General features: G+C 34.8%; 1 protein-coding gene and 1 long non-coding RNA gene across 3 annotated transcripts in view; one reads left to right on the top strand and one right to left on the bottom strand.

Annotated features, from left to right (window-relative positions):
* The window catches only part of GLRA3 (glycine receptor alpha 3), a 185,890-nt gene that overhangs the window by 57,558 nt on the left and 100,961 nt on the right, over positions 1-27,371 (bottom strand). For both annotated transcript variants that reach the window (XM_002745204.6, XM_002745205.6), the window contains exons 4-5: positions 19,578-19,801; positions 10,528-10,610 (exon numbers count right to left, since the gene is read on the bottom strand). In XM_002745204.6, coding sequence (XP_002745250.1) covers positions 10,528-10,610; positions 19,578-19,801 — 307 coding nt within the window. The remainder of the gene's footprint in view (positions 1-10,527; positions 10,611-19,577; positions 19,802-27,371) is intronic.
* LOC108590766 (uncharacterized) overlaps positions 1-27,371 on the top strand; it is a 148,761-nt gene that overhangs the window by 44,048 nt on the left and 77,342 nt on the right. The window lies entirely within an intron of this gene.

The following is a 27,371-nucleotide window of genomic DNA, read 5'->3' as shown; positions in this document are numbered from 1 at the left end:
TAAAATACCTAGGAATACAGCTAACTAGGGAGGTGAAAGGAAAATCTCTACAATGAGAATTACAAAACACTCCTCAAAGAAATCAGAGAAGACACAAACAAATGGAAAAATATCTCATGCTCATGGATAGGAAGAATCAATATCATTAAAAAAACATGGTTTTAAATTATCACGGCAAAGTTTTAATAAATGATGGGAAAAATTTCTATCCACTTAGAAAAAGGAGTGATGCAAAAATAAAATCTAATTGCAGTTAAAATGTAAACACAATTTGTGCTATAAAAGTTCTGGATTAAAATACATATTTTTGTAATATTGGCATGTATAAAGCATAATTTATTAAGAAAAACAAATTTTATTATATGTATATTTAAAACTTTACTATGAAAGTGATAGTAAAGTTGAAACGTGAATAATATATGGAAAATAACACACAATAAATGTAATACAATATAATGTAATAAAAATGAAAAGATAATTCTATGTTGAAGATTTAAACAGGCAAGTAACAGAAGAAACAGCAATGCTTACTTACTAGGTATGCAGGGGAAAAAAAGCTCACACTAAAGAAGATGAAAATACAATAAAATACAATTTTATGTCCATCAGATTAGATACAAAACCTTAAATCTGATATAAAATGTCAATGTTGGCTGGGCGCGGTGGCTCAAGCCTGTAATCCCAGCACTTTGGGAGGCTGAGGCGGGTGGATCACGAGGTCGGCAGATCGAGACCATCCTGGTCAACATGGTGAAACCCCGTCTCTACTAAAAATTACAAAAAATTAGCTGGGCACAGTGGCGTGTGCCTGTAATTCCAGCTACTCAGGAGACTGAGGCAGGAGAATTGCCTGAACCCAGGAGGCGGAGGTTGCAGTGAGCCGAGATGGCGCCATTGCACTCCAGCCTGGGTAACAAGAGCGAAACTCTGTCTCAAAAAAAAAAAAAAAAAAAAAGTCAATGTTAATGTGAGTTTGGTACAGAAATGTTTTAAAATTTACAGCATTTTTGTGTGAAATACCTTTTGAATTTATAATTCATATAGTATGTGTATATACACACATACACATTCACAGAGACAAACACAAGTGCATATATATAACAGAGAGAGAAAGGAAGAAAAAGTGAAAGGGAACTGGCAACGAGGCAAAGTTTGCTACGGCTAGAGAGGAAGTTTGTGCGTGGAGACTACTAATGCATTCATTTTTGTTTGTTTCTCAGTTTCTATTCAAATTTCCTGGCAAAAATATACTAATTGTGAAGAAATCATTCAAATTTATTACATCATCACTTTTTAAAATCACAAAATCTTGGGTAGTTTAAACATAGGTTAAAACACTAGGCACAAGAAAAGAGGTTATATAATACTTTACACAATGGGTAACAGAAAAGAAGTACTTATTAAAGGGAGAATGTGGGCTGTGAATATACCTCAGTTGAAAATGAGTTTGAAGATTTATTAATAAATTTTAGATTCACATTTTGTTTTAAAAGTAAATGAAAACATATTCCGTCTAGCTATCTCAAAAGTTAGGCAGGGTTGGGGTGGAGACAAAGAGAGATTTCTAGTTTGACCCAGTTTGCAAATGCTCATGTTCTTAATCAGCAGCTGGAATTTATGAAGCAGAAGGATGAAAATGCTCACTCCTGGCACATGCTCACTATTGCTAGGAGAAATATTGCTTAAGTAAATTTTATTGACCTGACAAGGAACAACTGCTATGTCAAAACGTATTTAACTAAAACATTTTTATTTATAATTTGTGCATTTCATTTGAATACTCTTAACAATAAATCAGGCTATTAAATGTGGTTTCATTTAAATTATTGGTCTAGTAAATTAAATATCTTCTTAGTAATTACATTTTCTCTAAAACTTCTGGTATAACTGACCTATAACCATTATTTTATGAGACACTTTAACATATATTACAGACTGAAAGTTTCCCTCTTTCTCTTCGGAAAAGGGTGGATATATAATTTGTGACCCTAACTGCTCTTCTAAATGACAAACACAACAATAACTTTGTTCATCAGAAAATGAAATACCGCATGTTCTCACTCATAGGCGGGTGATGAACAATGAGAACACATGGACACAGGGAGGGGAGCACTATACACTGGGGTCTATTGGGGGGAATACAGGAGGAACAGCGGCAGGGGGAGTTGGGGAGGGATGGAATGGGGAGGAGTGCCAGATGTAGGTGAAGGGGAGGAAGGCAGCAAATCACACTGCCACGTGTGTACCTATGCAACTATCTTGCATGTTCTGCACATGTACCCCAAAACCTGAAATGCAATAAAAAAATAACTTTGTTTATATTTCTTGAAACGTCACAAACTTGCCACACTTCGACAATACAAAGTTTAAAGTTTTTGTGAGAAATTTCATATTAAAATCAGAAAATGACCTGACCCTGAGCCCGTTTTAATGAGGAAAAGCATTGTGATTGGTTGGATTTCACTGCAGGAGAGGTTTTAAGAGGGCCCTGTGAGTAAACTTCAAGTTGTGAGAAAGCATTCTGTGTCTGCCTCCCAGAATGTTGGAGGTTCAGATCTGCTCAAATTTGTGAAATAATCATTCACTAAATAGGACCCAAATCATAACAGACACTGTGAGACAAACCACTTTGGCAATATCTGAAAGTGGTATAATATTTTGAATAGAGAATAGTAAGTCAATAATCCTTTGACTAGGCTTATGTATATGTGTGTGTGTGTGTGTGTGTGTGTGTGTATGATGTACACACAAATATATATGATGTACACACACATATATAGATAGATAGACGGCAGATAGATAGGTAGGTAGGTAGATACATGGATAGATAGATAGATAGATAGATAATTACATAGTGTCTCACTCTGTTGCCCAGGCTGGAGTACAGTGAAGCATGGCTCAGTGCAGCATTGACTTCCTGGGCAAAAACAATCTTCTCAAGAGGCTGGGACTATATTTTGTCACCATCCCAGCTACTTTTATGGGTTTTTAAATTTTGTAGATAGAATTCTCATTATGTTGCCTGGAGTGGTCTCAAACTCCTGGGCTCAAGCAGTGCTCCTGCTTCAGCTGCCCAAATTGCTGGGATTACAAGTGTAAGCCACCATATCCTGCATGGTCTTGGGATTTTTGGTGCCTGATTTTTCAGTACCGCTATTTATTTATAAGAACCCAAACTTATGCTAATCCAAGAGAAGAAAGCACTACATAATTTTAGCAAGAAGGTCCACTTCAAATTCATATTGCTAAAAGCATTTGAAGAGTATTATAATGAAAAAGTCTTTATAATACTATACAATTAAATTTTTAGCATTATTGGATAGCTTAAACATCAGAGAATAAAATTATGTATTTTGTGTGCAACTCCTCTACAAGTTGAAATATAAAATGTCTATTATTGCAATACGTTTATTGAAGCGCTTGAGAGAGGTAATTAGCATGGTAGGGACAGATTTCAAACACTCAAATTTACAGTTAATACATAGTATAATAAAACTGATGCAGGCTACTCTTGACAGAAACCAAGACATTATTGTAATGTCTTGTTATTTGTTATTGTATAATTTTCCATATACATAAAATCACATTGTTCCTCTCAGGTCTCAGAACACTTATAATTATTTTTTAAAACTTACTTTTAAAACTTTAAACAGAAAATAATACTGCCAGACAAGGCAAAAGATAGCAGATGTTTTACACACAACCAAAGCTTATAATATCAAGTGTGAAGAATCACCACCAGATCTTATCTTTTGCCTTAACTGATTTAGCATAAATTCTAGAGTAAGCGGTCTGAGTAATGCCAAACATGGTTTTTAAATGAATCTGAAAAATTAAGTCATAAAAACCTCCCATCTCTTTTTAGAAATTTCTATCCCCAAACCCCAATAAAGTATAGTCTCTCTTTAGATATTTCTATCCAATAATACTATTAAAGTATATTTCAAGTTTCTTAAAGCTTTTCTTAGTATTTTTTTCAAGTCGATTCTTAAAAATTACCTTGTAATTTTAGAGATTTAGGCTGTTCTTTTTGGCAAACAGTACTTCTTTGCTGAGTTATTTTCTTATATTTTCTTTTCAAATCTAAATGATAATTTCTTTAACTTTTACACACTGGTGATGTTTTCCTATTTTATTATCTACATTCCCTTGATTTTTTTTTGAGATGGAGTTTCGCTCTTGTCACCCAGGCTGGAGTGCAATACATTCCTCTTTAGATATAAACTACAGAATTAGATCCTTTATGGAAAGAGTATTATGTATCATATGTCATCAATGGCTCTTATTATTCTGATTCTATGAAATTATTATCCAGTATTTTTCTATGATATAAAAAAAATCCCTCATGGCTTTTTTTTCCAACTAGCAAACAAACAAACAAAAAGCCAGTTAGAAACTTTCCTTATACTGTAAATGAAAAACTGAAAATTAAGTCTTGAGTTTTTTCCTACCTCTAGTTTTGTACATCAGTTTCTACCAAATATTACTCAGGAGCATAGTCTAGGTCTTAATATAGTTAGTTGTGTTTCCTTCTCTTATATATGAGTTATTTGTTTTGTATCAAATAAATAATTTAAAATTGCATTTATGTAAAAAATATATTTATAAATTGTGATAGAAATGAAAATGTGTCTGTTGAAAATTACCTTGGGTTGCTAGCACTTCATACAGCTTTAAAATGTTGAGGTAAGGGCATCTGATAAGTAATCAGTAAACTAATACAATCTAATACTGAGAAGGAAGGTTAGTGATGAGTTTTATAGTTTATCTTCCCTAGGAACTTTTCTTACTTTCATTTATTATGACCAAGAAGAACTGCATACAAAAACTGGGGCTCAAATTTGAAACAGTGAAAAACAAGTCTTCGTTGCAGAATTCTATATGTGGCATAGATGATTTAGTAATTTTATTGTTACTTTATTAGTTTTCTCCTAAGAAAATATGAATTTTGATAATAAAATGTGAATTTTGGAGATGCATATTGTCTTGGGAACTGACCTGTACTTTTCTTACTGACCTTGAATGTGAGAAATGAGTATTAAAATGAGAGAGAAATAAATGAAAGTAGCACATTTGCTTCACACCCGAAAGCAAACATTTATAGTATTTATTCCAGAATGAAGTTGAATTAAGTATGTTCTAGGCCAGAGGTATAAATCGTATGTTGAACTTCTGGCTTTTGTATAAGCAGTTGGGTGAAACTGTTGATGTTTGAGGAATAAGCACATATCAACGGTGCCACGTTCTTTGCTTTGCCTTCAGTGGAATTCTCAGTAATAATCACTGTAATGGTACAGATTCAACTTTAGTATAGTTATTTTATTTTGATTTCAAATGGCAGCAGAGTAAAATGCTGTGATAAATACCACTTGTATTGCAGCTAATATATTTTTATACGTCAATATAAAACCATAATATGAATTTTCTGGTTTTGTAAACTTTAATAACTCTACTCTCCATGAATGAAATAGATTAATTATATTTTCCAAATGGCCTCTAGGAAACATACTGTTAAAATATCACAAAGAGTTTTTTATTTGTCTTTCTGTTTCACTTCTTTCTCTTTCCGCAGTTTTTCTAAAACTTGATGATTCTTTCTCTGGCTCTCTTTGGGTTATCATTTTCTATGCTCTCTCCAGAAACATCTCAACTGATTTTCATGCCTCCATTCTTACTCATGTCTCATTTCTAAGGTTATGTGTCTATATGTGTACAACCATTCCTAATTCAAGTGCTATCCTAAAATTTCCCATAATCCAAAGTTTTAATTGAACATGTATTTTTCACAAAAAAACACAGCACACTTAAGCAGACATCAGCTTTGACCTACTTTTTCCATAAATCACCTTCTTTTTTCCTATTAATGTAACAAAGCAATATTCAATTTTCCCAATTGAGAGAAAACTTGAGGAAATCATCTTTATGCATAATTCTTCCTTTTATGTAGCAAATATTTGAGCAGCTTTTTAAAATGTTTGCTGGCTTTCCCATCATTACTGTCTCAGCTCTTGGAAATTCTCATTAATTTATGACAAAATTAGCTATTTACACAGATGATTTTCCCCTAGGCTTCTTTCTTATTTTCAAATAAAGGTTTTGGCTGAATTTCCTTTCCATAACTATGACTGAAAAAGACTTGCCAGGATTTTCTTTCATTGCTTCTAACCTGGCGTGCTACAATTACTTCTGTTTCTTCCTTCTGTATTTTTTTATATTTAATGAGCTTAATTTCTTTTTCTTTAAAGAATTTCTCCAGGGATGTGCCTAGGTTCTGAGATTCTTCAAAGCACCAGTTTGAGGGGTTTGTGTGAATTTTTGGATACTCTATTGTGTCTTTTTGGTCTTTTTGAATAGAATGCTTAGTGCAATCGTTTTTATTTAAAAAGTGTGGTTTAGTTGTGTCTTAAAATTTTGATACACTATGCTTTCACTGTTACTTGCCTCAAGTTTTTCTTAATTTCACCTTTAAACAAATAGTCACTTAGTATATGCTTTTCATTCCAGTTATACAATTGTATATTAATACATAATAATGTATGAGAATTTATAGCAACTTATAGTAATTCTATATTGTTATAGATTTCTAATTGCATTTTTGTTAGCAATCTCATTTTATTACATGTTGATTCATAGGACGTTACTGAAACTTCCTTGGTGGTATATAACATAATTAATTTTTGTAAATGTTCCCATATGCTAAAAAGAAAAATCAAAAACAAAGAAACGATAAGAATTCTCTCTGTCTCTCTCTATGATTTGTTTTGTTCAAATATACTGTGTTTGTACAATCCAATAAATTGTTGATTTACCTGTTTTTTATGCAGTTCATCCTGCTTTTGCTTAGTAAATTTAGAAGTTATATGGTTACATACTTATATTTTCCCAATTATATATTGATTTATTTTTAATTTATTTTTTAGAGTCTCCCTCTGTTGTCCAGGCTGGAGTGCAGTGGTGCCATCTGGTCTCACTGTGACCTCTGCCTTCCTGCTTCAAGTGATTCTGCGGCCTCAGGCTCCCAAGTAGCTGCGACTACAGGCACGTGCCACCACGCCCAGCTAATTTTTGTAGTTTTAGTAGAGATGGGGTTTCACCATGTTGGCTAGGCTGGTCTTAAACTCTTGAACTCAAGTGATCTGCCCACCTTGGCCTCCCAAAGTGCTGGGATTACAGGTAAGCTACCGTATATTGATTTTTTTACCAGCATACTACTCAAGTGTTTGTGACTCATAATTTTTTACTGCCATTAATTTTTTTCTGATTAAAATTATTCTGGACTTTTTAAAGGTGCACTTCTCCGATATAATTTTTTTCATTTTCATTTTTCGTGTCTTAATATTATTGAACATTTTCTTTTTTCCTTTTTGCAGTTAGATTTCATTCAAAAGTAGACCCTGGGATTTTTACAGCTCTTGCTTTCTGATAGGTTAAACTCTTTTTACCTATGTTCCAGTGAGTTCCACTAATTTACAATCTTTTGTCTCGTCATTTTAAACTACTATTTAAAGACAAAGAAAGAAAAATAGATATAAACTTTTCTTAAAATGTATATATAGGCCGGGCACGGTGACTCACCCCTGTAATCCTAGCACCTTGGGAGATCAAGGCAGGTGAATCACCTGAGATCAGAAGCTCCAGACCAGCCTGACCAACATGGAGAAACCCCGTTTCTACTGAAAATACAAAAAATTAGCCAGGCATGGTGGCATATGCCTGTAATCCCAGCTACTTGGGAGGCCAAGGCAGAAGAATCACTTGAACCTACAAGGTGGAGGTTGCGGTGAGCCGAGATCACGCCGTTGCACTCCAGCCTGGGCAACAAGAGCAAAACTCCGTCTCAAACAAACAGACAAATCACACGCACACACACACATACACACACACACACATGCAGATTTGTATGTATGTGTATATATGCACATATATAGAGAGAAATGTGAGCATTTCTTAATATATATGTATATACAATATATATTATATGTGTGTATACATATGAAATTGTCCTAAAAAAGTTTTAAGAAAAAAACGCCTTGAAGAACTTGACTTCAGTAGTTTCTACTTTAACTGACATTAGCATCTACTAAAGGTGTTTAATAAACAAGTCTCTATGGTGAGCTAAATTAAAATTGATTTCTAATGGGAGGGCAGGAAGTGCTTAACAACTGAAATATTAAAGAACCCCTTTACAACCCACTCATATTTCTTATAGAGGAATTAAGAAACAAGGAGGAAGAGGAAGAGAGGCTCTCTTTTCTCATGTTGAGTTTTAGATTGCTTTGGAAATGTTCTGACAAGGGCGGGCACTTGAGAGGTCTTATTATGTCAGCTCTTGCATTCTGCAAAATAGCCCTGGTAAGCTTTCCTTATTCAAAAAAGGAAGCCCAGTGATATAACCAACCCTCAGGCACTGTACTTTTTCTCATCTTTCTTTAATAACTAACATTCGTGGAATAACAGATTTCACTCACTGCCCCACGTTCTCATCACTCACTTAAAAAAAAAAGTTTTCAGATTCCAGCTTTGACCATCATCATTCTAGTCACATTTGTCTTTGTTGACAATAACAATCGCTTTTTTCAAGTCCCTTATGAAAGGTTTCTTGCAGCATTTCATTTTGTTACACAAAACTCCTTGATAGTTCCTTCTGTTTTGAGATTGAATGGTGTCGCTTTTAATTTGCCATCTATGACAACCCTTTGTCTGGAAGTTCTTCCAGCAACTTCTAAAGGTAGGCATTTCCCAAGGGTCTGTTCTTGTTCTTCTTTGTATTTTTGTGTTCGTCTCTACATTCTCTTCTTCAGCTGTTTCATCGGATTCCTTGAACCACTCTATATATGGCTTTTAATACTTGATCTTCACTTTTCACTCCTCTCTTTGACTTTGGACCTAAATTTCACAGGCCTCAAACATATTAAGATGGATTTTTATCAACAGTCACATCAACATTTCTTTCTCATCCCCTGTTCCCTTTCTTCATCAGTGCTTTTAATCGGATCCCATTTATCTAAGCTCTGTAGCTCTGACTCACAAGCACTCAGTGATTTCACTTCTACTCTGAATCAACCTCTCCTGTTTCTACCTTTCACATAACTGCTTTTTGTCCTACTTTCTGTTCTTTTTGCTGGAAAATCATGGGCACTTCTTAAATAATTTTGGTTTATTTAACTAAAATAATCTTTAAGGGGTACAGCAAGTACCAAATAATTTTCTTGGCCCTAATATGTCGACCATTTCTCATACCTATTGAATAACATCCGGCCCCCCAGTTTAGTAATGAGGGTGCCACTGGACTGTTGTGCACAGTTTCAACATCTATACCCTAAATGTACTTAATTTTTCAACCAAGATACACTATCAGCCTGTTCTCAAATGGCCTCTCTTCAATTTCAAAATTCTGCTGCTCCTCTCCATGTATATTAATTGCTAAGTAGCTCCCCCAATTTTAATTTATTTCCTGTCATTTATGTTAGTAGTTTATTCATGTGTATGCTAATTAATTATTTAAGAACTACTTACAAGAATAATCAATTTAAATGTTATAAGTAGGAGTTCTTATCAGAGAAATGGATATTCCCACTTAAGAAAAAAACAAATGGGAGGGGGCGGGGGATGGTCACATTGCCCCACGAAGTAGGTGCGCCATCTGTTGACTACTCCATCACACTACAAGCCTTGTCTTTGACAACCATAGTAGTGTGAGGGTCCGTCTTCAAATTTCCCTCAAGGAGTATGTCAAACCATTTTCCCCCTCGTATAACAAGAGAAAATATTGCATATTGCTTAATGTTTGCATGGGAATATACACTGTAAACAAATAATTTAGGACTAATTATACAGACAGATCAGAGAAAGGGTAGGACGTGAAATATTCATCTCTGTGAACGTCAATTAGTGAGGCACATAGGTCTACTTTGAAAGAAGAAATTTAGAGGAAAACCTGAAAGGTGGAATAAGTTTGTGAGAAAGTGTGATAAATTTTTTTCTTCTGAGACAACATACATACCATACCCAGCAGAGTGATATTGAGATAATCAACATTAGTTCTCAGAAGCAGCACAAGTTTGGAGGCAGAGTTTGTCATTGTCACCTTTGGGAATTGGAGCCCAATACTCAATCATTCAGCATGACCACTTTCACATTTTAAAGCATGGGGATAACAATATCTTTGTCAGAATAAGAAAAGAAATATATAGACACTTGGTTGATAAGGGGCTTCCAATAAATGTGACAGTTTGTGTTTGAGGATTACCACCCTCTTAGCTTCTGATGATGTGAATGGAAACATATATTTACATTTCAATTTTTAAAAATCTGTTATTTCTAGATCCGCAATTTGTTTCTTTCTCATAGTATAGGGTGCGTGTATTGAAAGATATCAGTACTTTCAGTACCTGGTGAAAGGTTACATGCCTATTCAGTAAATATGCGACCAAAATGATTACAAAATAAATTATTCATATTAGGCATTAAAAGCTTCTATCTACTATATTGTCAAAGTATTTTTAAAAGTAAGTCGTTCATACTTACAGCTTTCCAGTTGCATTATACATGTTTGTACATCCATGGGAAAATTCTTGAGATCCATTGGACAGGAAAGTGTTAATGTTAATCTGAAAGTGAAATTAATTGTTTTTAAAGGAAATTTATGACATTATATTAACATTCTATTGTTCAGGAAAAACAATGTTGCTTTGGCAGTGACCAACCCAGATTGAAGTAAACATTTCTCCAGTTTATGTATTTTATTTACTATAAAATAGCTATGCCGTTATATACAAATCTGGCTTTGGGGGCTGGGGGTTGGATAGTTGCATGTCTTAGGTTGGTGCAAAAGTAATTGTGGGCAAACAGCAATTACTTTTGCACCAACCTAAATAGAAGCATCCTGCTGTATTTATATATCTATGTGTTTATTTATTCAATTAGAAAGAGCTGTGGATGTCTAGGAAATGTCTGTATTCCAAGAAGACAGTCTCAAAAGAGAAATTTGAGAATGGATTCTATAAAATTAATGCCGACTATCAAAATGTATCCCTCCTTGCAAATCACATACTGTATTGGGGAGGCACTAGAGTTCTAAACGTGGAAAAGCAGTGCGGGGGAACAATCTTAGGTAACTTTAAGTCATCATTATCATACCCCCGAAGTTGTCAGGGAGCATTCAGCAGTGTATTTAGTAAAGTGAATCTGGAGGACTTGAAAAGGTAGGCCTCACTGTCCCTGGTGTGGGATAAGGGAATCATCAGGGTCAGGAAATAACCTTATAGAATATTCATGATCTGATTCCATGCTCATCAAACAAACTTCTGATTTGGCTTCACACAAAGCCTGGGTGCTGTATACCAGTATTCTGCTCATTGGAAAGGCTCTCCTCCAGCTTCCAGAGAGAATTAGTATGTTGATATTCCAGATAATTCATCACCTTTGAATGCTTTTTGTTTGAAAAGCAAACTACCCAGATCTCTCAACGGCTGTTTTTGTAGTTTCTAAACCTGAGGAAGAGATGCTGAAATCCACTCAAGTTTATTCAAATGAAGTTCTTTTCTGAGAACTCTTTAGCAAGCCTCTTGTATTGAGACTATTCCCATAGAAATTCGGTGTATTCATGAGGCCCCTAGGTGGATTAGTTTACTTAAATTTCATGACCATTGGATGAAATTTTAAAATGAAGTTTTCTCATCTTTAAAATGAAGATAACAATAGTATCTACTCCAGAGAGTTGCTGTGAGCAGAACATGAATTAATACACATAAGTGCTTAGATGAGTGCTTCAGCCATAGTACACACTCAACAAGCAGTGGTTATTAGTGATTATAGTACATTCAGCCACTCCTAGAACCTTCATTTACCCATTCCCTGAATTCTATAGTGTAGGCACAAAGATGACTGAATTAAATTACATATTAAGAAACTGTTAGCCAGGTATGGTGTCTCACACCAATAATTCCAGCACTTTGGGAGGCTAAGACAGAAGGTTCAGTTGAGCCCAGTAGTGTGAAATCATCCTGGGCAGCATAAAAAGACTCCATCTCTACAAAAAACAGAAGAATAAACAAAAATTAGCCAGGTGTGGCATGTGCACCTGTAATCCCAGCTGTTTGGGAGGCTGAGGCAAGAGTATGGCTTGACCCTAGGAGGTAGAGGCCGCATTGGGTCACATTGATGAACTCTAGCCTGGGTGACAGAGGAAGACCTTGTCTCTTAAACAAAAAGAAAGAAAAGAAGAAAGAAAGAAAAGAAAGAGAAAGAAAAAGAGAAAGGAAGGACGGAAGGAGGAGGGAAGGAAGGAAGGAAAAAGAAAAAAGAACTATTTAAGCTTTAACAAAAAATAGCCAGCAGCTCTACTAAATATAACCACATTCTTCAAACTGACATTTTTATGTAGACCACAGACATAAAGTTAGAATGATGTATATTTTACAGAGAGTATGCTTGGTGAGTTAGGCCCAATTAACATAATTTGGAATACATAAATGAACAGAGTGAAGCTGCTGAATTTTTAAGAGTCTCAGGAGGATAATCTGGTAATTCATTCGAGTCAGAGTCCATAACACCCTAGAATAATTTATAGAGTTCAGTATTCAAAAGCAATTTTTTCTCCTGGCTCAGCTAGGTTAAGTATGATTGTGTAAATTTACAAAGTTCTCTCTGAAAAAGGCAATTGTAAGATGGACACAATGTTCTCTGACTTGTGAAAGGGTTTATTAGAAGTGTATGCACACGTACATTTTGAATGTACACACATTAATTTTCCAAATATCCAAGGCTCTCAGAAAGCCAGTTTCAAACGTTGACTTGTAAAATTAATTCTGTGACCTTTTATTTGGAGGTAAATAGCATTCTCAGAATCTTTTCCACACTCTCATGGTGCATGGGATGTCAAATTCATATCCTGGCTATTTTTCTGGCATACAAAAAAGAGACATTACATAATTCTAAAAAAAAATAGCACTTGAATTATTTGGCAAAGAAAAACACAGTTTGTAGAACTAGTGTCATAAATCATATCCTGAGAAAATCTATTCATTGACTTTCTTTCTTTTTGTTTAAGGTACAAAACAATTGCTCCTTTCACAGCATATTGAAAAATATGTGTCAACTTGGTGGGTATGATACTGAATTTCTTTATCAAAACACGACATATAAATTAAAGATATGTCTTGACCACATCAAAAGAAAACTAAACCAAGAGGCAATTAATCACATACTACTGTTTTGGAAATGAATGTCTACTTGTGTGAGAGGGACGCTAAGTTATCTTTCTGAGACAAGATATGTAAACAGGATATGGCATTTCTTCTTTTCCTTTAAGAAGTCCTGGGAAAGACTTTTAAGATTGGAGCCTAGAGAAACAGTAATGTTAAAAAAGCTGACAATAATCTGGGGCAAACAATTGATCTCATTAAAATTCAGTTATTGCCCATTTTTGAACAAGCATTGTCTAATGTGTCTATCTCAACCACTAATTGAATTAAAAAATGTTTGCTGAATCTATTAGAGACTTTGCACATAAATGAGTATTTTTATTAGCTCCTAATAATTCTTTATTTACTGTCATAAGAACAATGGCCTCAATTAGGCAATTTAATTAATTTGAATGTACATTATCTGTAATATCACATTTAGATAACACATCTATTAGACAATATTTACTGTGTGGTGGGCAGTATTTTAAATACTTTATGTATATTAACTCATTTACTCTGTACTACAAATTTACAAGAATGGGTAAATGATATTACCCTGTTTTAGAGATGAGGTAGCTTAGAGGTTAAGTGACTCAGCTGACATTACACATCGAAACTTGAAAGAGCTGAATTTGCAGCCCTGGGGTTCTAGTTCTAGATTTCATGCTCTTAACCTGTCAGTATACTTTCTCTCAAAGACACTGAAGCATTTTTCATGAAAATGGGTTCTGTAATTAATATGGCATTTAAAATTATGTATTTATTGTAACACAAGAAATGATACATTGCTGCATGTATCAGTAATTAAATTTAAAGTAAAACATATATAAATAATTTTTATAAAAACCTACATAAATAATTCTTCCAAAAGATATCAGAGAAATATAGTTAAACTCTAGGAAATATAAGGAATTTCCCCAGAGATTTGATATAGCTGAATGATTTGGTATGTCATTCTGAATGATTTTGTAAAGGATAAATCACTGTTAGGAGAGATGAGATTGCTGGAGCATTAGAAGGGAGATTAGAATGAGCTTCTGTAACTACTTCTGGAGTTTAACTGTCATCTGATCATAGAGACAATCACTGATCTCAACAACCCATCACCAAAGCAATCTCAGTATTGTTGATGCTTTCTTTATGAAACTATGGACCTCTTTAGAAAAACATACACAGTTATGTGTATGCCAAATTCCCCTTACAACAAATATTTTATAGCATTGTAAATTAATTTCCCTTGAACAAACAGTACTTAAAAAAGCAACCATCCAAATAAGTTTGCTTTCTCATTTAAGAATTAATGGCCGTCAATGTTAAAAAATACATATTATCATACAATTAAACTTTAGTTGTCACCAACTTCACAGAGGGATTACATTTGCCTTAAATAAAAGTTAAAATTTTATCATGATTGTTGTCAAGTTCTTGTGCGTAGCATCCTTCACATAAAATTTCTTCCGGTGATTTGATTTTTAATGCGAGAGTCTTCTGCACCATAAGTAGTAAAGTTGGGCTTGTTAGTAATATTAGTAAAGTGAGAAAGTATATTATATTTAACTGCCTATGATGTGATTCCATTATTCTGTGATAAAGATATTACCATCCTCATTTGACAAGTGACAAAACTGAGGCTCAGATACATTAATAACTTAAAGAGTTCATGTTGTATTGATTTGTGGATTTTGGAAGAAACAGAAGTTATACTTTTCTTTTCTTAAAAAGTAAAAATAACAACTTTAGTGCCTATGGTGTGTCTGGCACTATGCTGGGTGCCTTACTTAACGAATTTTAATACATTATTTCAGGCTCAAGGTAATTAGTATTGTTACTGCCATGCACATAAGAAAAATGAGCCTTTTAAAAGTAAAAAGACTTAACCCAAATCACAGCTAGTCAATAGCAGAGCCTCGATCTGGGCTGGGAAACAATATTCCTCCTTCATCCTCTTGTGCCCCTATACTTCCTCTTAGTTTGTATACCAAGACTACAAAGCTCTGATTATCCTTTTATCTGAGCCATTTCTCAGAGTTGTTTATGCAGCTGATCATTTTGAGAGATCAGAACATCTTTCACTTGGACAAAGGGAAGGCTTGCTTACAGCTTGCTATAAATGTAGTGGGTTCCCAAAGTCAGTGGTAGCTAGATAGGTATACATGGAGTGTCATATCAGAGAAATAAACTCTTGTTTTTCTTTATAGAAAGTTAATAGACAATTTCAAATATTTTAAAAACCAAGCATGATATTATAGCAACTTAAGTATACAAGTATGAGTGGTAGACAAATAGCTAAAGAAAGGCTACCTCTCTGACAAGTGGGAACTGGGGATAGGGATGGGCAGGGCAAAAGTACAACTGGCTTTTATATGTTTTATAGAACTGCTTGAACCTTTAATTGACATTCGTGAATTATATAAACATTTGTGGTTAAATTAATATTCAGTATTTTCATGTTATAAATATGTAATTCTTGTTCATGATTAAGCTTGATAGTTTGTTATAAGCTCTTGCATAACTTTTTGTTATATGTAACATATATACACATAAATGTAAGTAATATTTATATTATAAATTTTATAAAATTTTAAATAGATCTAACAATGAGGCGCTAAAAACTATCTGGAGCTCAGTTAGCAGCAGATAGCTCATTGAGTAATGGTCTAAACTATAGGATGATAATATGGCTGCCTAGAGGTTCTTCAAATGCAGAATCTGTAGATCTTTTCCCTTAGGAAAGTTGGTTTCCCAGATATAGGTATATTTATATAGAACCTCCAGGCAGCCATATTATCTATAACCTATATCTATTGTATAATCTATTTTTATCTATATCTATCATCTATATTCTTGTCTACTGCTCAGTGGAAAAAGTTTAAGTCTGCCTTTCAGGATTTTAGGGCAAGCAAGGGTCCTGTCATTTTCATTTTCTTGGTATGATGCCTCTTGACAGGCATCATACCAAGCTGTGCCTGGAGCCCCTATGCCTGAAGCTCTTGAAAGAGCCTCTCCAGCATTTTCTGTCCTCTTGCTTCTTGCTTAGGTCAAAAGGTTAAAAGGGAGTCTCTAACCTGTGTGCATGGGAAGAAAATCAGGAATAGAGCGTCGACTTTTCCTACAAAGCTTAAATAAATTATACTCCTTTTAGGTCCCGGCCCCCACTTTCTGAAGTCCCAGCTGCCTTACATTTCTAAAAATTTGAAAATATTAATTATTCTCTTTCTTTTGAATTCCCCTACATTGACTTAGGTTTCCACTATCTCTAAGTCACTTTTCACAAGTGCCTTCATTTTCAAGCTTCCTAAATATATTTCACTCGTCTGTTGCTGTTTTTTTTCCCTATTACTTTCATCCTCCTGTGTGTTAATGACATTTTTATTCTTAATTCAGTTTATTTCCTTGTTTAGTGGGGTTTCGGAGGAAATATGCATAAATGTGTAAGTTCAATTAGTCGCCTTTGCAAGGACCTGCTGCTTCTTTCTTTAAAAAAGCAGGAAAGCCAGATTTCTCATGAAACATCGCAGATGCTCCATTTGTAAATTCGACAAGAATTTTTTCTTTTTCTAGCACAATTTTTGTTAACAAAGAAACTGAAGATTTGAAGCATTTGAAGATTTCAAAGTCCTGTGAGATTTCCAAAAATAACTCAGAAAAAAATGAATTTTTTCTTTGATCATGCCAGCCAGGATGTAGAAAACAAAAACTACGAGCTGAGAGAACATCTGTTTCATTTGAATTCATACTGAAGGACAAAAGATGCGTTTCCGAATTATTTCATAGCTTTCCTCAAAATATTAGAAGAAATGTGAGCAATTCATAATGGATGATGTCATTTATAAGAGACATAATTCCAGTTTATTCCACTACTTTAAGAAAGAAAACACTTGAGCATTTCCAACGGACATAGTAGCAAGTTCTCACTAATCATATTTAAATTATTTAACTTTTCAATATAATAAACTTTGGTATTCTTTAATATAATGCATTTGAATTGACACAATTAAGGTGTTAGTACGACTGTCATCTTGAAATCTTCTTAATAGCAAGATCTATCCTATGTGACAAATTTTCAGGATAGGCAGAGTTAAGTGCTTTTGGCTTTGGTGACATACTGTTAGCAAGAAGCTCCTCATACACAAAGTAGTCTAGCTTTTATATTCTATTTTGTTCAGTCATGTGAAATAGACACAAAGCTCAGTAATGTGTCCTTTATGTTGACATTGTCCAACTCCAATAAGTCTTAAAATAAACAAATATTGATAATTATGTAAGATACATTACATACAAACACAAACTTCAATAAATAATCTATTCATTCTCTCTTGCACAGATGGAGTAATTTTTATTATTCTGTTTTATGGTTCACTGATCCTTTTTTCTATCTTCTCCATTTTTTGTTCCACCCATATACTGAGTTTTCATTTCAATTACTGTATTTTTAGGTCTAAAATTTGACTTGGTTTCACTGTATAGCTTCTATTTATTTGCTGAGGCTTTCTATTTTTCTAATTTGTTTCAAGCATATTTGTAGTTGCTCACTGAAGCAAATTGATCATGGCTACTTTAAAGTCTTTGCCAGGTATCTAACATTGTTGTCTTCTCTTTTGAGATAGGGAATTGCTCTGCTTCCCAGGATGGAGTGCAGTGGTGCGATCTGGAGTCACTGCAACCTCTGCCTCTTGGGCTCAAGCAGTCCTCTCACCTCAATCTTCCTAGTTGCTGGGAACACAGGTGCATGCCACTTCACACAGCTAAGTTTTGTATTTTTTATTTTATTTTATTTTATTTTGTAGAGACAGGGTTGTTGCCTGGGTTGGTCTCAAACTCCTGGTCTCAAGAGATCCGCCTGCCTCAGCCTCCCAAAGTGCTGTGATTACAGGGTGTGAGCCACCACTCCCGGCCTCATCTTTGTCATTTTGATGTTGCCATCTGTTAATTGTCCTTTTCCAGAATTACTGAACTATGTATGGTTCTTGGAATGATTTCTGATTCTTTGTATGATAAATGTTTCTTGGTTGAAGTCTTTAAAAATTTATTTTATTACACTCTGGCTCTTATTTAAACTTCTTTAAATCAGTTTTCACTGATTTTCTCTGACATTCCTTTGTCTTGGCATAGGAAGGTGCTATCTCGTTACTTCTAGGTGGTGCCTGTTGCCTACCCACTCTCTATATTGACCTGTGACCGGAGAGGTTCATATTTTTTGCTGGATGTCCCAGCTCTAAACATGATGTCCACTGACACTATGATGAAAATGACCTCGTAACTGCTAGGTGATGTTGAAAGAATTGACTGTCTACTAGGACTTCTCTAAAACCACCCAGCATGGAGGGAGGGTATGCCTTGGTTCTGCAGGGAAGGGGTGGAATTCCTGGCTCTACGTGATCGATAATAACAGATTCAAGTCCGAGATTCAGGAATTATATAAGTAATTCTTGGAAATCTACTTTTCAAGAAGTGGCTCAGGTGATTCTTAACATCAGCCAGGTTGTCAGGAATCTTAAAGGCAAAGTGAAAGGCAGCTGAATCATACATTGTGGTAATATTTTTATGTATATGTGTCTTCTTTAAATATTTATAGGTGAAGGAATGTTGAGGTTTGCTCATCTCAGATCCATTTTCATAGATTATTTTTCTGATATATAGGATTTTAAAAATATCTTTGAGTTTCTCTGGTATTTTTTTTGGATTTTTGCCCTAGCTGTTCAATTTTCTTCCTTTCTAACACGCTGCAAAGTGGCTACTTTGTTGATAAACTTTGAACAAGGCAGGGAAGAAAAAAACAAATCACTTTATTATGTGAAAATTGATGACAATCAAAACCCTTATCGCAATCCCTGGAAAAGATCTTATTTATATTTTTGTTACTCATTATTGAGTAATCAGAAGACTGTATAGCATTTTAAAAATAATATCAATATTAAATAATAACTAATACCCAACCATACACACCAATAAAAAAGTTTGGACAGTTGAACTCTCGGGCTCACTTAACTTTGGGAGTTCATTAAATATGAAACAAGTGTAGTGTCAGTAAATAGCTACTTACAAGATATACCTGACGATTTTTGTCACATCTGGAAAGGTTTTCTAAAATGAAGTGATTATTTTTTAAATTTCCATAATTCTTTTTCTTTTTTTAATTTTTATTTTTATAGTTTCTGAATTTGGGACGCGGGTCTGTTGTTATTGATCAGGCGTATTTGGGAAATTGTATATTAGAGGAACTGAAGTGCAATAAGCATAGAACTTGCTCAAAAACTTGGTAATATTTATTAAAAGGTGCAGAATTTTCTTGCATAGACCTGGAATTCACTGTTCATTTATTCAAACAAATAAACAAAACACTGTGATATTTTATTTCACTGAAATCGGCAATTTAAGTCCATGACTCACCTTATTGAATAAAGGACATTTCCATTTTTGAAAATTCTGAGCAATTTGTTGTCTGTAGTGACTTCATGAAAGTTGGCACCCTTTTCATTGGCAAAGAACAAATCAGGTTTCCAAATGGAATCCAACATGGAGGGGTCGAGGTCTAAAGAGTCATCAGGATATTCACTGTATGCAAGGCGGGGATCATTCCATTTTTGACGAAGAAAGATATTCACTCTGTAATCCTGTGATAAAAGAAAGAAAGAAAGAAAAATAAAAACCCAGTTTTAAAAAGTTTAGAATCCATAGTGTCAATGTGATGCCAATGCAGGTTCACCCACTGTAGAATATGTATCCCTTCTGGGGAAGGGGTGTATAGTTAATGGAGAAGGCTATACAAGCGTTGGAGCAGAGGGCGGATGAAAATCTCTATACCTTCCTCTCAATTTTTCTGTAAACCTAAAATTTCTCTAAAAACATAAAGTTTATAAAAAAGAGTTTGGGATCTTATGTACTATTCTTTTGTTTTTCTGAATTATGACAGGAACCCATGACATCTTTGGGTCATCTTTCACCCTTCAGGATCCTCATTTGTTACCACCTAAAAGAGTTATCCTAGTTCTGAGGTTTTGGCCATGTCTTCAGTGACCTATTGCCCTCCAAAGGAAAGACCTCAACTTATCATGTTTACTTGATGTTCCATTCAAATTTTACGGCCCTGCTTTGTCACAATGAAATTCCAGAATGCTATTAGACACTTAAAGAAAGATACTTTCATCTTTGCCTTTATTTTCTAGAATCATTTCTTTTAGTAGATATACAATTACATCCAGAATATGTTTAGTGAACTTTTCTGAAAAGCTCTCTGTGTTACAAAAATGACCATATGTACTTCTTCAAAATGAAAGCACATTTTCTCATGTTTAACATAGCATGTAAATTCTATGAAATAAGTAATTTGTGAAAAATAAAAGCTGATTTTAGAATAATGAAGGGTAATAAAGGACAATTATAGCCAATAATACTTTAAGAAGATTTGGCTATTGAGATTTCCCAATTAGATCCTTTGTCATTAATTTCAAAAGGAGAGAAGTCAATGCTTTCAACCAAATTCTTGCTCATAATTTCGGACTAATGTGTAGAATGACAGATGTTGACAGCTGAGTATATGTGTAGTGTTTGAATATACACAGTATATGAAAGTAAGTACCACATATGTCTTTATAAATGATTTTTTTCTAGATTTTTGAAATGAGCAAATAAATTAAATATAGACCTCATCGTACTCAACATTAGAGCAAACATTTGAAGATCACTTCATTTGCATGCAAAATAGCCAAGGCTGGAGATATTCACAGGCACCGAAAACCAGATTTCATATTTTTCTATTTCTTGAATACCAAATTATGAGACATCAGAATATAGTAACCAGGCAATCACAACGGATGCTTTAATAATATCAGAGCAGGTAGATTGCTTATCTTATTGGCAGGTCAAATTCAGGGTTTGTACTGAATATTACCTATCTATATATCCCCTTGATCAATATTTGTGCCCTGAGTCTAGAATCTTCTAACTGCAACTAAGGTTCCACACTAGATAATATTTTTTCTGCTTACTAGCTGCCCCATGTGTCTTCCAAAGTGACAATGGAGCAGTGTTCACTTCAACTTTTTACCAGAAAACTCAGGATATTGTGGAAATCTCACCCATCACAAGAATCTGTAGAAGTGGTACATGGGGATATGTGAACAAACTTGTACCAGCCTAGAATAGGTCATCTTCTCTTAGCCTGTAGTCCAGGGCACCAGGAGGCACAGCTCCATGGTTGGTGGCTCGTTCTTGTTTCCTTCACCATTCTCCAGTGTATGCCCTCAATATCACCAAAGGAATCTGACTGACCAAATTACTCTCTGTCTGCTTTATAGGCAGGAGAAGACTGAACGAGGTCAAGTTCTAGTCATACCTGACAGGAAAGACAATTGACTAGTAAAGAATTTACATTTGGGTTGGGCATGGTGTCCGGGCCTGTAATCCCAGCACTTTGGGAGGCCAAGACGGGTGTATCACTTGAGGTCAGGAGTTGGAGACCAGCCTGGTCAACATGGCAAAACCCCATCTTTACTAAAAATAAAAAAAATTAGCCAGGTGTGGTAGCAGGTTTCTGTAATCCCAGCTACTTGGGAGGCTGAGGCAGAAGAATTGCTTGAACCTGGGAGGTGGAGGTTGCAGTGAGCAGAGATCATGCCACTGTACCCCAGCCTAGGGTACAAGAGTGAGACTTTATCTCAAACAAACAAACAAAAATTACATTTGTACCGATTTATAAGATACATAGTAATCTTGTTTGAAGCATTTTTTCCTGTAACATTTTTAGATTTATAACTCTGCAGCTGTTCACCACACTTAGGCTAAAATAAAAGTACTTTTTAAGTTGCAGTATATGTAATAATATTTGATAGAATCTCTTTATCCTTACGTTGTTAGTACTAGTGATAAACTTTATAGATACATTTTCAGTTTTTCTGGAGACACTTTTTGCTCCAAATGTGAGCTAGAAAAGATGTTAGGTATCTTTCAGTTTCTATTTCTAAGTAACACAAGAAAAAAGCAACAGATCATCTGTCACCAAGGCCAAATGTTACTACATACCCATTGTGATGCTCTTTCTGAAGCAACTCTGTCTCTTAATACATTTAGTGTAGGGAAATAAGAAGCATCTGAGGATGGCTGGATGGCAATAATCCTGTCATTCACCACAGCATGGAAAATATGATTTTGTGATCTATTGTACTGGATGGTAAGCACAGTTAGTAGTAATGTATTGTATATTTCAAAATTGCTAAAAGAATAAAGTTTTGGGATTCTTACCCCTAGACTACATTTAGTTAGATGATGACTATGTTAATTAGCTTGATCATATCTTTCTATTATTTGGTTCAGGGTCAGGGTTCAAAGCAAAACACTAAACTAACCATGTCCTGAAAATCTTAGAAATTAAAATTTTACTACTCCTCACAGTTTTTGTTTTGCTTTGCCTGCAAATGAATGTTAAGATGGAAAGCTATTACATGACCAAATTCAGCATCTCAAAAATGCTTTTTTAAGGCTGATTCCTCCTAGCCACAGTACCCTATTATACCCAGAATCCAATTATATTAATCGTTTTTGAATTCTGGCCATTTGTGATAACGTGCAAAGAAAGGGGTAGGTAAACTGACGGTCAAAATAATACCACCCTAAGAGAAGTCCTTGTAACTAGACTTGAAATAACTTGCCTGTAACAAAGTTCCCTGGAGTGAAGAAGAAAAGAGCCTTGAACAACCACACAGGTTGTGTATGGCAAAAGGTTAAACTACATCTCAACATGACACTACTCAGGAAGGCAACCTGGAGTGAATTAAAAGTTCAAATACGATTGGTAAAATTTTTTTGAAAAGAAAATGTAGCAGAATATTTGTGTGGCCTTGAGGAAGAGTAAATTATTTAAAAAGCACAATAGTGTTGATCATAAAATAAAAGTTAATAAATTCTATGATGTCAGAATTAAGAAATTCTGTTCCAAAGCTCATTTAAGGATAGCGGAAACATAAATTACATTGCAAGAAGGTACTTGCCACATAGACAACTGAAAGTTGATTTGTAACATACTTTAAAAGATTTCATACCAATAATTGAGGAAAACAGAAACAACTGAGTAGAAAATGGCCAAAACAATCAAAACATTTTACTATGGAGGCATCACAAATGTCCAATGAATATCTGAAAAAATTGTTCAACCACATTAGTAAAGAAAGAAGTGCAAACTAAGATATTAATAAGATACCATTTTATATTTACTCCACTGTTAAAAATAAGATTTTGACGATACCAGAATTTGGCAAGAATAGTACAGGGCAAAATCATCCTTTATACATTGCTGCTAAAAGTATAAAATATGAAAAAATTAACATTGCAACATAAATTTGATAAGTGTATACTCAGGATACAGATGTTTTAGTTCAAAGTATAAAACTTAAAGAACCTCTTGTGCTTTTGCAACAGAAGACATGTACAAAAATATTTACAGCAACACTGTTAGCTTCAATAAAAAACCAAGCCAAACTAAACCAAAACCTGGAAACAATTTAAATATCCATTAGCAGAAAAAATGCATAATAAAGTGTGCCTTGTCAATAAAATCAAATATCTAGGAGTGAAAATAAATTGCTGCTATTTCTAATGATGGGGATGAATCTTAGAAATGTGAAACAGTAAAAAGAAAAAAGCAGGTGCTGAGGATATAACTAATGGCACCATTTTTTGTAAAATTCAAAAGCAAGCAATCTCTCTCTCCTTCTCCCTCTTTATATATATATATATATATATATATATATATATATATGTATGTATGTTTGTGTGTGTGTATGTATATGTGTGTATATGCATTATACACACACGTATATATATATATACATATTCATCAATCTAGAATTATAACAGGAAATTTCATGATACTGATTATGTAGGGAACTACTGGGGAATGAGGTAGTAGTGGATTATACAGGTATCTTTTCTCTCTAAATCTAGGTAATGTTTTCACTCTAAATCTAGGTAAAGGATTCAACAGTGTTTATATTATTAAACTATACTTCATCACATATATGTTATGTATGTAATTATATATCAAATGAAATCTTGTGATCATAAGAATCCTTCTAGCTGAAGAGGAGCAAGAGAGTCAGTGCCAAGATGATGTGATGTGAAACTGCTGGGTCTCTGCTGGAGGAAAAGGGCCAAGAAAAAGCCAAAGAAACTGGGCACCCTCTAGAAGCTGTAAAAGTGAAGGAATGGATTCTCTCCAGAGCCTCCAGAAAGAATGCCGCCCTGAGACACCTTCAATTTAGTCTAGCAAAACACACTGGACTTCTGACCTTGAAAAGTGTAAGATAGTACATTTGTGTTGTTTAAGCCACTTGCAGTAGACATATTTTTAAAGTTTTCTGCATGTTATGCTTTTTTGACATCTTAAAAAACACTTCTGGCTGAGGAGACACTAACTCTCCCAGGACCAGTCAAATTTCAGAGATAGCAAAGGGCCAGCCTGGAGCATGTCTTGAGTATACAAACTAATGACCTCAGAGCCTTCCTTCCTCTATAGCTAGTGCACCCAGAAGATCATGTTTCTGTGCCATAATCCTCTTGGGGCTGGGTACCAGGCAACGAGAAACCATCTCTATAGCCCAAAGCCTAGCAAAATTATTCCAAGCCAGGCAACCGTAAAGAAACTGTTCACCTTGCCCTGCCTACCTTTGCAGAAGAAACCCCAATAATAGCTGTGGCTTAAACTTTCATGCTCTTACCTTGTGCCTCCTCACCACCTGGTGTCTTTTCCACACAGCCCTGCATGACATGCTGTGCCTTTTGTCTCTAGGACCTGGACCTGTGAGTATAATAAACTGTTTTTCCTGAGCCTCCCTGACTCTTCTTGTGGCCACACGTGACTGACCATCTCATAAAAGAATAGAAACACCACTAAATTTGTGGCAATTGGTGACAGTAGCAATAGGAAACCAGTATATCTTTTTGAACTAATTTGCATACAATATTACTACCAGTTTTTGAAGACATCTCTAAAACAATAGATTTAAAAAAAATTTTTTTGCCAGTAATTGGAAAAGGTAGAACATTTAAGGCAACTATTACTGGATTCATCGCCAGATGGAAAAAATAATCCAGAATTCTTTCTGTTTTAAAAAATCCTAATCAGAGATCACGGCATAATTTCAAAATGATCAGAAAATAACTCAACTTTGTCAAATAAACAAGAACAATTCTCGCCTCTGATGGAATAGATTTTAAAGCAACAAAGATCAAAAGAGGACATAATGGTAAAAGGATCAATGCAACAAGAAGAGCTGACGATCCTGGATGTGTACCCACCCACTACATGATACATAAGACTTGTAAAGAGACTTGGACTCCCACACAGTAGTAGTGGGATATTTCAACATCAATATTAGATAGATCAAGGAGACAGAAAATTCATAAGGACATCCAGGACTTGAACTCAGATCCAGAACAAGTAAACTTAATAAACATTTATAGAACTCTCCACTTTAAACACACAAGATATGCATTCTTATCAGTACCACATCACACCTACTCACAGGTTTAAATGAAATATTGGTTGGCCATTATTAAGCACAATTGATGGTATAAGAGAGCTTTTCAATACCCATTTTTAGACTGCATTCTAGCCTGGGCAATTAAGCAACACTCCCGTTCTCTCTCCCTCCTCCTCTTCCTCTTCTTCATTCCCTTTTTTAAAATTTCTTTCTCTTTTTCTTTCTTTTTTTTTAAATAAATAAAATAAATAAACCAGAACAAAGTTCAAACTCCCTACCAATGTCTCACTGGTTTGTATCAGCTTTTACAGTTCTGAGGTACTGCACAACATAGGTTCCGAGGCGTCAGGAAACAGAATACGGACACCCAAGGGTGGAATAATTGCTTCTAATGTCATCTCTATAACATCCCTCATGTTGCCTATACCATCTGCTCTATGAACCCCACCACAGGGATGGTGGTCATATGGGGCCGCTGAGTCTGAAATAATGGCTCATTGGGAAAATGCCTTTCAATTCTCAGTTCCTAAAGCAACAGGGAAGAAAGTCATTTTATAAGAACTCTTTAGAGGCTTAGAAGGTTATCTCAAATCTCCCTCTGACTTCTCCATTATCCATGTGTACAATTATTCTCTTAGAAAAGGGAAGAATTATTTTAAAATTCCAAAATTTTTAAAAAATAAATCTAATTGTGTACCAATTCTGGAAAGATACAATTAAGAGGGATGGATTATAACATAAAATGTGCTGGATCAATGAAATAACACTGTTCATATCTCAATCAGATAAAAAGAGTGTTATTTCATTTATCCAGCACAATCTAATATTTAACTTATATAAATATAAGATTGAAAATTAAAATATTAGCAAAAACAATACAAAGTGATATTCCATTTAGAATACTGCCCAGTCCATACCCTCTAATGTAATAATTTCTGGAGAGGTAAACTTAGTTCATGGGAACATTCTTCCAGAAGCTGAAAGAATTGATTTCAACTAACACAGTTCATTCAGTTTATGGGTACCTGGCTTTAGGTATAAACACCCACAAAGGGCCAGTATTCCCAGTAGCTGCTTGCTGTCAATGAAAACTAGTCATTTTTGTTGCTCTTGGGTTGCAAGGTAACAAGTTATTTTCCCCGTAAGTTGCTGGACACCAGTGCTCCACAAGACCCCATTCAGCCACCAGTCCCTTCTGTCTTTGATGCTTGCTTAACATTTCTTTATTATTATTATTATACTTTAAGATCTGAAGTACTGTGCAGAACGTGCAGGTTTGTTACATATACATGCCATTGTGGTTTGCTGGGCCCATCACCCCATCACCTACATTAGGTATTTCTCCTAATGCTCTCCTTCCCCTGTTCCCCACCCCTGCAACGCCACTACAGGCCCCTGTGTGTGATGATCCCTTCCCTGTGTCCCTGTGTTCTCATTGTGACATTTCGACTCAGTTCTCCTGTGACTGCCAATTGTACACCTAATTTTCAGCCTTTTAAAAACTGGGCTAGACAACCGGATGGACTGCTCTCTGTCCTTCAGAGCAAGTTGCATCAACAAGGCTGGGGGTGAAAGAAAAAAATGGCAGAAGTTTCTGCATCATTTTTTTGCCCACTTCTCAGCTCCAAAACTCTAATTCACTCCATTTTGTGTCATACCAACTATGAAGGGGAAACCTATATATTTCTCCTGGTTTAGACAATGTAGA

This window comes from Callithrix jacchus, chromosome 3, assembly GCF_049354715.1.
Source record: "Callithrix jacchus isolate 240 chromosome 3, calJac240_pri, whole genome shotgun sequence".
Lineage (NCBI taxonomy): Eukaryota > Metazoa > Chordata > Mammalia > Primates > Cebidae > Callithrix > Callithrix jacchus.
Note: the sequence above shows the minus strand (reverse complement) of the source record. Positions and strands in the feature narration are given on the sequence as shown.